This window comes from Acyrthosiphon pisum, chromosome A1 (genome assembly GCF_005508785.2).
Source record: "Acyrthosiphon pisum isolate AL4f chromosome A1, pea_aphid_22Mar2018_4r6ur, whole genome shotgun sequence".
In the NCBI taxonomy this organism is placed as follows: Eukaryota; Metazoa; Arthropoda; class Insecta; order Hemiptera; family Aphididae; genus Acyrthosiphon; species Acyrthosiphon pisum.
Window position 1 is genome coordinate 36,302,061 of NC_042494.1, and position 11,671 is coordinate 36,313,731.

Sequence of the window (11,671 nt, forward strand, 5' to 3'; positions counted from 1 at the left end):
TATGTATACAGAGTGTATCTTATGTCATTGTATGCGTGGTTTTTTAACGATTATGGATTGATGACATAGATGTAGTGGATAAATTAACACGGTTAGCTATAGAAAAGTCTAATTCAGACATCTCAAATTTCGAAAAAACAAACTGAATTTCTTCTATACAATACTGACTTTTATGGATGGTTAAAGCTGATGTTGAATATATTATATATGGATAATATATATATAAAAAAAATTTCATTAAACTTGCAAAAATTTTTTTTTTGATTTATTGCTTATTCGAAATTAATTGTTATGCAATGCTTTTGATATTACATTTTGTTTTTTTTTGTTCCATGTACTTAATGTTTTTTAAAAATACTTTAATGGTTGGGTGGAGGAGGTAATAGAAGTTAGAACAAACCACGGCGGATGTTTGACACCGTTATACAAACCATAAACATAGGTGATAGGTACCTAATATTAAATAGAGTCAGTATAGGCTATAGACATAATAAACTAAATAATAATGCTTACTGGATAAATTATTATTTATTATATTATTTAGTTTTTAGTTATTATATTATTTCCGACGCATATTATATATATATATATATATATATATATATATATATATATATTATAACCTATAGGCATATACATCATTACAATATAGACTATATAGTATCATACACTAATGTTAATACTATAAAATAAATATACGCCAAAATGCTGGGCCTAAACATCATATCATAATTTTAACTAGAAATATATCACCTATAAAAAAAAATTGTGTATTTGTATTTTGAAATTTTTAGGTTTCTGGTAAAACAACTTATGAAGAACTTAAAATTAAAATTTCAATCATTTGTATTCAAAAACAATAATGTATTAAGAATAAATTTAAAAAAAAAAAACAAAAAAAGTAGAAAGTGTATGATTATAAATAGCATAAATACGGCCAAAATATACTGACAATTATATCAATATACTAGGTTAAGTAATTTAATAAAAAAATTAAATACTCACCAAAAAACTAAAGGAAGGTATTTAAAACTTTTTTTATTTTTGATATACCTGCCTATGAACAATATTTTACCATGTTGGTATAATTAACTATCTGGGTGTCATAGGATATACAATTTTAAATAACGAAATAATATAATATTATTTATTTAAGAGGATTAATAATATATAACACAGACAATTGTACATTCAGAAGAATCCCTTTACTCTGTTATTTTTATTAATAGAATAAATTCATCTATTATCAAATTTATAAAGGTAAAAATAAAATATTTTCCAAGGCCCCTCACCCATGGCACGTAGTAAACTATTTTTGATACTTTAACGAAAAATCTAACCATGAGCATTTAGGCATTTTAAAATTTACAAAAAAATTACAATTTTAACTTACTTTACCATTATAAATGAGGGCCCTTGATAATATTCTTATCTTTAAACTTGATAATAAGTCAATTAAAATTAACAGAGTAAAATGGATTCTACTGAACGTAAAATGTGCTGTTATACCATAACATATACGGTGTCATGCACATTATGTCAACCACAAACGTGTATGACGTCCTAACCAAAACGTAAATAATTGAGCGATCGCCCACGCCGGTGATAAATAATAATAATATTTTCATTATTATTTTTTTATTTTCTTACTACATACTGTTGTATACCTAATCGACATATGGTGAGAAATGTACCTATGCATTATCGCTGATTGTCGACCGTCGCAGTATTAACTGTTAGCCTTCAATCGTTCAAGTAACTCAATTGAGCTTGCCAAGTCTGTCCAAAAAGGGCTCGAAAAATAACGTATACGTGAACCTACGGCAAATTTCCGTTTGGTAAATGCATACCCTGCAGAGTTACTACGCGTGGAAGTCACATCGACTGCCTACGTATTGTTCAGCCTCGGATAATATTATAACCTCGTCGGAGAGTACTGTATGTAAGTATAATATACGCGTCACTCGGGCCATTTGGCAGAAAACCTACAGCTACCGCTGTAGCGGATCACGTCGGGACTCCCCCCACCACAATATTAACGGCGGCAATAGGGTCACAGATTCCTTCCGAGGCGTGCACACAGCACCACCGCCACCACCTCCACCACCCCACAACAGCACACACACACACACACAGACACACAGACACAGACACACACGGACACAGACACAGACACACACAGACACACACACACACACACACACACGCACGCACACGAGCTTTGTATTTTTCGTGAACATTAAACACTTGGGTCCGTGAACTACTGCTGCACCGTCCATTTTACATTTTACTGGTCGTCCGATACACTCGTGCCTACTACTCTATCATCTAAACCTACAAACTAGTTTATATTAACCATTTGGAATTCATCTACACCGGTTTAGTAGCCGTATATAGTAAATATAATATTTCCTATATACACCATCGTGCGCCCAATCGTTAGATTCATCTCACGATACTATATATTATTACTTAACTACGTCGATAAAGAATACACTAGCATCATCATGAGGAGCGAAGTTCTCGAAGAAATGCCCGAAGCAATAATGGAATATTTCTGCGAACAAGTATTGAAACGCGATTGGCCGAACTGTATTCACGTGAGTATAATTTATTAAAAAAAAAAAATATTAGTGTTGTAGTTACAATCTGTAAATATATTTTTATAATACTACCTAAACATAAATTATGTTTATAAGGTCAATATAGAATAAGTAAAATATTATAAAATACGAGTGAAGCCATCCATTCCATTGATGGAACTTCATGAAAGATATAACTTTTAGATTTAAAATCAAAATTCATTAAGATGATTTATCTACTGGTGCAGTTTACAGGATTTCCATGCAGTGTTTGGACCCTTTATATTAAAATAATATAGGTTGCCTAAATTTTAGTAAAACCGTAGGTATATAAATACAGACAAGTGCATCTATGTTAGATTACGAGTTATAATAGTTACAGACACATATTTAATATTTATATAATGTATATTATTATATACGAATTATGAGATAATAAAGAGTATGAAAAATTAAAGTATAAATATCACGAATTTACGATATATATGTATTCTATATTGAATTATTTAGTTTAAGTAAAAGTACATATACATATGTTAGAAGTAAGTATACATATTGTAGATAGGTACCTAACTATATAATAAAATACTGATGACCAGCGCACATATGAAATTGTGTATTTTTTAAGCAGGTAAATTATGATGACTAAAGGATTCATTTAATTTGACGTTGTAAGTTTATCATTCAGTTTCAGTAGTTACCACAGTTTTTATTCATAGTTGGGCCTATATAATATAATTATTAGGTACCAAATTGATATGATGACGGTGCAACGTTTTTACTTTTTATCGATTAGACAATGTGCCACACTGTCACATACACGCGGCACACGTGTACACAGGCAGCTTAAAATAAACTTTAGTGATTATCAAAAAATAATAATATTATTCTGATTTTTTTAAAAATAAAAACAGCAAGTACTTATTATTTTTATTAGAGTAAATATATAATAATACGTGTGTTCAAATTATTATTAGGTAATTTATATTTGTTTTAAACTTTTACAAACTATTCTTTGACAAAGTTTAATAGGGAGGTACTTACTTATATTTATTCTATCGCCCAATAAGTAGTGGCACTATGGTGTCTTGATACAAATTACAACTTTACATATAGGTACACACATATATGACGTGTGTAAATAATTGTATTAATTTTTTTTTTTATTTGATTAAATTAGGTTTTATTTATATACTTACATAATAAGTTCTTACAATATATTAATAAAGTACCTCAAAGGCTTAAACTCTATATTTTATTTTCAATTTTGTACCTTATATTATTTAAATGTCATTATAAAAAATAGTTCATATTTTTATTATTTTTTAATCATCTATTCGTATAATTTACTACAGTAAACACAGTGTATAGTTTGCAGTGTTTACACTTAGATATTTATAGATCAACACTTGAGCCACTTTATTTATAACCGGAAAGAAATTTCAATTATAAATACATATAGTTGTAATTAGATTGTTAAATTAAAGGTCCAATAAATTGTATGTAATGCATACTATATAAACAAATAGCATGGCTATATTTGATTCAATTACTTCCTTGTTAATTGTTACAAACAAGCAAAACACAATTAATACCTACTAAATAATACACAACAAAATTATTTAAAATTAATGTAGATAAATTACAAGTACATAAATTAATATAAGCTTCTATTCAAAGTAATATAGATACAAAATAAGCCTTTCTATCTAGATATAAAGCAAAATCAAGTGTTTGGCATCAGTATTTATTCCGTATTCGTGTAGCCGTGTAGATACTTCGGCATAATTAATTAATTAAAATTATAATTTAGAAAGCAATAACAATAATAATTTCGTCGGAAAAATTAGATTCTGAACAGTACTTTAGTAAAATAGCATAACGGTTGCTAAGATATCTTTACAATTTTAAAGTTTTAAACTGTTGTTGCCTGATGGTTGACGGTTGTTGATAGTTTTTCCTTATCATCTTAGCCTTTAGCCCGAAAAATAAAGTCTTCATTGTACCTTTAGGTGCCAACTAGACATATCAACGTACAAGATTGCAAAACATGTAACTATATAGCTTATTTTATGTCTAAATTAATTTCCGTGTTATCTATTGAAATTGTTTTAAGATTGTGATTCAACTTTCAAGTGCAAAGGCCATGGTTAAAATTTTTTCATTCAGTTCAACTGTCTTAGAGTATTTACTATGAGTAAATAAAAAATAAAAAAATAAATTTAACTTCCTAATTAAACTACGTAGTTTACTTATGGTATACTCAATTGTATAATATACATAACAATAAAAAGATTATTTAATATTATAAGAACTTTTTCGGAAATAATTATTAATTTATATTTTTAAATTTTCAGGCATATTATTTCATCAAAAATGCATTTCAATGGATGCGAAAAAATTCGGCATCGAGTTACAAATTATACTACATTTCTAATGACGTTGAGAATGGAACATTTATTGGGATTTTATCACGACCCGTAAGTACGAATAGTAAATATATTCGTTGAATGTTAATAAGAAAAATTTCCATGTGATGACCATTTTATTTTTATGCAGCAAAACTTAAAAAGTACTTATTGGTTACAAGTGTTTGTTTTATAAGCTGTATAAATTGTTATGATTTTTTAATGTGATCTACACTGAAGGTTCGGATGTTTTAGATTATTACCACGGCCAAACATCTGATTGTTGATGTTATTTTTAAGAATCTTTTTTTAATTCTAGGATTTTTTTCATTCATGACGCTGGAAGATACATTATACGAATTGCACAGTAATATTAATTTCAGGAAGAAGAATATCCAGACGTCGTAGTTACATACACTTGCCCGGGAAACGAAGAACAATTCCGAAGGATGCTGTTTAGCACTGAGTACATCAACTGGCAGAAGAAACCGCTGTTCCAAGCTATACCGTTCAGGATGAAGGCCATCGTGGAAACGATGATTGAGGAAAAGGGATTGAAGAGTAAACTATACTCAAATGCTGTGCTTAAGTGGATGCCAGCCGATGTAGCCGCCAGATTAGATTATGAGTAAGATATGCTATTAATTTACATACCTATTAAATGTATTACTGTACTATATGTATACGTAACATAATCAAAATATTTGAATTATATAATATGATCTTTGACCTCGAAACTTATTGTTAGTTACATTTTTTAAATATTTACATGATAGCCAGAGTTCAATTTTTAACTTGTGAGTATATATACACGATATTATACACAATTGCGTACCTATTTAGAATCTATAGATACTAAATACTAATATGAGTACTATTATACTAATGCATAGTATAATTTGGCTCGTGATTTTAATCTTTTGCGCACGTTTTTATTTATTTTTATATTATCTATTTTGGACGTATACCTACGTGATAAATGTTTTATCTAATAGATTTATTAAGATAATAATACTGTATTATAATTGTTTGCCTAAATATGTGCACATTAAAATGTAACTGTATTGATGCCATTTTAAAGTGGTTATATACATATAGCGAAAAGATGGAATGTACTTAGTCAATAATGTTAATTTTTATTTAAGTTATAAAAATGTTTGCAACAGCTACACTAAACAATTAATGAAGTGATTAATATTACAAAAACAGATATTAATTTAGCGTGAAGTATACATGATATCGATCTGGCTATTATATTACATTTACTTAATTGATTTCAAATTGGAATAAGTGATCTCATGACTCACGCTGAATTCAAATCTGTATTGATAAATTATAATATTTTTCAATATGATAATCTTACTTAAGGACTCAAAATAGGTAGTTTTTACAAGAATGTTGCACATTCGAAAGACAGTGACAACAAACATCTTAATCCAGTCCAAAATTTTCATGTTCAGTTATATTAATTTCACTGGTATTATATAATATGTGTATACCTACTAGGATTTTGAAACTTTTTAAATATTTAGTTAAAAGATTTTCCATAATTTTTATTTGTGTACAACATTGTAGTTTTTTATTTTGTTGCTAAAATGTTATACTAAATACAGCTAAAATAAATGTACAGTAAATTATCAGCAAGAATTCAACCTTTAAACTACACGTATAACCATATAACACATAAAAAATTAATATTTTTTATATTTTTAGCGTGTTAAAACATCAATCATTTTTACCTTTAATCAACATGAGTAGACATATTTAACTGAAGTGTGAAACATTAGCGAATGGATAGAAACAATTAAATACTAAAGTATTGTTGTTAAATATTTCTAAAGTTCTATTAACAAATAATATTTATGAGAGTCCCTAACTACAATATTATAAACATAATGGGCTTAGATTAAATAATCTGTGATATAAATTCTAAGATCGTGATATTAATAGTGGTTCTAATTTAATAGTAATAAATCCATTTTCTATTTTTCTATAAATTATACTATATATGAATATTAACCAGGTATTGACTTAATGCGCTTAAAATCACTTAAATGTGAGCTTATTTTTTAATTTTAGTAGTTGGATAGATATGAAAAAAAACCTATAAACTACGGACAATAAATTTATACGAAGGTTCAATAATTATTGAATTTATATTTTAAACTTATAAATTATAATCTATGTATTATATTTTAACAATTATCAAACTTCATAGGTCGATGATTAATAATCTGGGATGAGTATGAGTCTAGTATACGACTGCCGACTATGCAATAATATTATATTTTTTTACGCTTTTTTAATGAAATTATATTCAACTGTGAAAAAAAATAAAAAATGGAAAATAATATATAAAATACAAATCCAAGGTAAGAAAATCCCCAAATTATTTATATTAAACAGTTAATCTGTTAAATTGTTGTGTCTAGGCAATAAGTCTTTGTGTTTTATAAAAAAAATATGTACTTATAAATGTTTAATTTTCGAGTTCTGGTTATGAATTGTAATTTATAACAGTTATAATTATTGATTAAGAGTATAATATTATAATGGATGCAAGGTCATTTTAACAATCCATTAAATTTAAGATAAGATAAAAAAAAACTTTTATATTTCTTTTACAGAATATAAAAAAAACAATAGGTATAATATAAAAAAAGAGGAAACTTATCAGTTTTTAAAAAATAATAAATGTACTTCATTATAATATGAATTTTAATTTCTCAATTCAAATTCGGTTATCTATAAATTATTTTTGTTTCTAGGATTCCAGAAGACGTTTTTATCGACCAATTGAGCGTGGATCATATAGACTTTATTTATTCGCTATGGAGTCACAGCGACGTTTACCCCAAGTCCGACCTTTGGGATACAGTAAGGCTCAACATTGGTTTAGGTGTTTTCAACCGGCATAATGGTGAGCTATTGGCGTGGGCCATGTGTGGCAGTTACGGAGGTCTTAGTACTTTGATAGTTCAGCCAGATTACAGAGGACGTGGATTTGGTAAGCTGATTGTGTTGGCAGTAACAAAGGTAATGGGTGAGAATGGCGTCTCTCCTCATGCACTTATCAATGAAAAGAACAAAGTTTCATTGGGCTTGTTTAAGAACGTTGGCTATGTTAAACATTCAACGCCATTACCATACGTAGTAGTCGAAGACCCGGATACTTCTGGGCCATAAATACCGGGACAATTACCTTGGCATTTACCCCAACGATTGGATTCAAACTATATACTATTCATTTAATGAAACGTTCGAATTCCGCTAAGTAAGAAGAGATCACCATAGCGGAAACAATGACGATCTATGCAGAAACTGCTAAAATTATAAAGATAAAAGAATAATGAAAATCATTTTTTTTTTTTTTTTTTTTTAATGATAATAAATTAATTTCATATTAAATCTGTAAATATCCCATAATACGGATATACCTAATACATTATACTATTATACTAATATGTCCGATTTAAAAGTGTTAAACACTATCCTGGTTATTCCATAAGAAATATTTAAAAACAAATTTATTTATAATTATTATTTATAATATTACATAATAGAATTTATCTAAAGTATAAATTTATATTTTTAATTATTCATATACAATTGGATTTGTTTATTTAAAATGTCTTCAGAGTTGTTGTATTGATTACGGTACGAAGAATAAATAAAAACAAAAACATCATGCTGTGATTCCCTTTTTTTTCACTCATGAACATAATCCTCTAATATGTTTATGATTTCACTATAATATAATAATATTTATTAATAACCTAAACCTAGGGTAGACATTTTACAGCGTTAAATCTAATATCGCCAAGTACCATGAATTCCTGACTCAAACATCTATAAGAAATAGATTATCATCTCGTACTGATGTTATTATATAAGTTGTCTAGACGTAATGGAAAATACTATAAATATATATATGTGTATTGTTTGGGGGGGGGGATACCTATGCCACAAGCATTTTAACATTGACTGTAATAAGTATTTGTGTACCTTTATATAAAGTTTAAACAAAATATTATTCGATTTTTGCTATCCAAAACTAAATTCCTGTGTGAGCCACCTATATATAGTAACTATAGTAACTTACTATTGTAACTTAAAGGGATTGAAAGAAGCTAACCAAACCATCTGAGTCTCAACGATACTTCCTTCTATTCTTATAACTTTCATTGAAATCGGTCCGATAGTTCCTGAGATAAGCGCATTCAAACATACAAACTCTTTAGCTTTTTAATTTTAGTATAGATATACAATAATATGCAATAATATTTCACTTTTGAACCCCCAGAAGACCATCTAGATTCACTTCTTACCAGAATACATATTGAAGTTAAAGATTGAATCATTTTTTCTAATATAAAAAGGGTATCCAGACAAAAAAAAGCAACACACCATTGTACAATCAATACGTGCAGGTCCGCTCAGCATCTAAAATGTATCCATTATCAAAGTGTATTGACTAATACAAATATACAATTATAGCCTGTAGGCTAGTTTCAAATATCATTGAATGAACTATTATAACAAATAATAAGCTCACAATACTGCTTTTAAAGTTTTAAACTTCCATTTATAGAATTGAAAAATGGTTTGGGTTCTAAGTAGTTCTTATAGATAATCAAACCATTTAAATAATACATAATTTAAATTAAAAAATCAATGTTTAATTACTCATAAATATATACCTTGACTGTTCTCAACAAAAATATAAGTACCTATACTGATAAGTGATAAATGATTACGTTATGAATATTTATGAGTTATGAAGTTATTTAGAGTTTCAATAACTCTGATACTCTGACAACTAACAACACAATTTTTATTGCTTAACAATAAGTTGTAAATGTTCACAATTTATAATTTTAAATGAAGGCATTTAAATTGGTACTATATATTTTAATAAAATTACAATATTATTATATTATGTATAATTCTGGTTCCGACTATTTTAGAAAGTTTCCGTTGCTGTTAGATAGATATACCTAACAATCCTAATTGTAATATGGCTCGTATTGCCATTCTGATTCTAATGGAGGTATTGAACTCGAAGACCAACTTATTGATTTTGGTTCCGATATCATTTGTGAATTATGTGAATCCATCGCCTCTTCAATGTCTTCTTGTTTGATTTCGGGCAAATTGTCTTTGAAAAAACCTCTCACATTTCCGCTGGGATCGTAATTTGCCACAACATTGTACATACCATTCGAACTTTTTGAAACACCAACACCCAATTTAGTTGATGATTTCCATAGTAATTGTGTCATATGATCTAAAATTTAAAATATAATACCTAAGTTATCTATATACTTTTTTTTAAAGACCTTATCAACTGAAATATTTTAACACGGACACTTGCCACACATCCACACATGGTGTTTAATTTTTACGAAAATTAAGTAAACAAAGGTTATAATAATATAGGCTATAGACTATAGAATATAGAGGTGTGAGGTACCTTACACTATGTTAGTATGTTATAATGTATAAATCAATAGAAATATTATTATAAACTACTTTATTGTTATAAAAATTGATTCAATAATGATGATTTTAAGTTGAAAGATAAATATATTGTAAAACATTTTTCGTAACGGATGCAGTTAAACTCTCAAGTGGTTTTTTTAAAAATTTTTTTTTGCAAAATATGTGGTTTTGCCTGCTATATTTGATTGTAATTTCAAAAATTGCTTGGGAGCTAAACTGCATTTATTCCCAAATTTAAATTATTTTTTTTAAGTACCTATTTTAACTAGTTGTGGGACAGTTATTTTTTCTTTAAAAAAATGTTGGTAAAACCAGAATTTGGCGCACGAACTTAGTTTTGAAGTTATAGCTAATCGAAGTTTTCAGTTTATATTATTATACCAATAAATACTCATTATGCTACATTTTTTCATCAGCTGAATTGTTGCAAAAAAAGTGATGCCCGCGTGCTACTCGCTCACTGCGCTGCGCTCGGACAAAAAATCGAAAATATCCTTCAATTTGTTGTATAAATTTGTTGTAACCTTGGGTAGGCCTCGAAATTAAATAATGTTGTCGAAAAGTCATATCTTCAGGTAGACAGCAGGCTAATGGTTACCTATGTATAAGCTTACTAAACGAGTGATCTAACTCAAAAAATGATCTGTCCCACAACTGTCAAAATACGTAAAAAAAAAAATCAAAATTTGCTATAGGCGATATGCGTAGCAGTCCAGTAGCATTGCGTAAAATAGCAAAATTTGGAAGGCTATAACTTCTATGATAATATAATATCATTGTATACAAAAAACGATTCTGAGCAGTGAGCGGTGACGGTTTAACAGTGTGGAATGTGGACAATTTATATTATATTTATATATTTGTTATTACTTATTAAGTATTATTAATACGGTAGGTGGTAAGTTGAATATACTATTATAAAATTTAAAAAAATAACTAAAATAGTTATTCTTGGTTATTTAATATGTAATTTCCTCCAAATTTGAACATAAAATGACTATAAAAAAAAATTGTGTTTTTATATTTTTGAGATTTTTTGGTTGCAGAATAATCTACTTACGTAGAACTTTATTGTAAGTTTTGAATCCTTAGCTGTACAAGTCGAACGTATATAACCACATAATTAACCACCGTTTAACCACAAAATTATGTTTTAATTTTAAATTTGATAAATGTTAA

The 11,671-nt window shown here is 27.8% G+C and overlaps 1 protein-coding gene across 1 annotated transcript; it reads left to right on the plus strand.

Moving 5' to 3' along the window:
• Positions 1–2,223: 2,223 nt before the first annotated feature.
• LOC100160082 lies at positions 2,224–8,675 on the plus strand. Its single transcript, XM_001951213.5, has 4 exons — positions 2,224–2,600; positions 4,940–5,062; positions 5,374–5,618; positions 7,759–8,675. The coding sequence occupies exons 1-4, from the start codon at positions 2,508–2,510 to the stop codon at positions 8,174–8,176; spliced, it is 879 nt and encodes a 292-aa protein (XP_001951248.1). The 5' UTR covers positions 2,224–2,507; the 3' UTR covers positions 8,177–8,675.
• The last annotated feature ends 2,996 nt before the right edge of the window (positions 8,676–11,671 follow it).

Excerpts from the sequence above, each read along its gene's own strand:
- LOC100160082 (XM_001951213.5), top strand. The coding sequence starts at position 2,508 with ATGAGGAGCGAAGTTCTCGAAGAAATGCCCGAAGCAATAATGGAATAT. Across the intron at positions 2,601-4,939 it reads ATTGGCCGAACTGTATTCAC|GCATATTATTTCATCAAAAA; the intron begins GTGAGTATAATT and ends TTAAATTTTCAG. Across the intron at positions 5,063-5,373 it reads TTGGGATTTTATCACGACCC|GAAGAAGAATATCCAGACGT; the intron begins GTAAGTACGAAT and ends TATTAATTTCAG.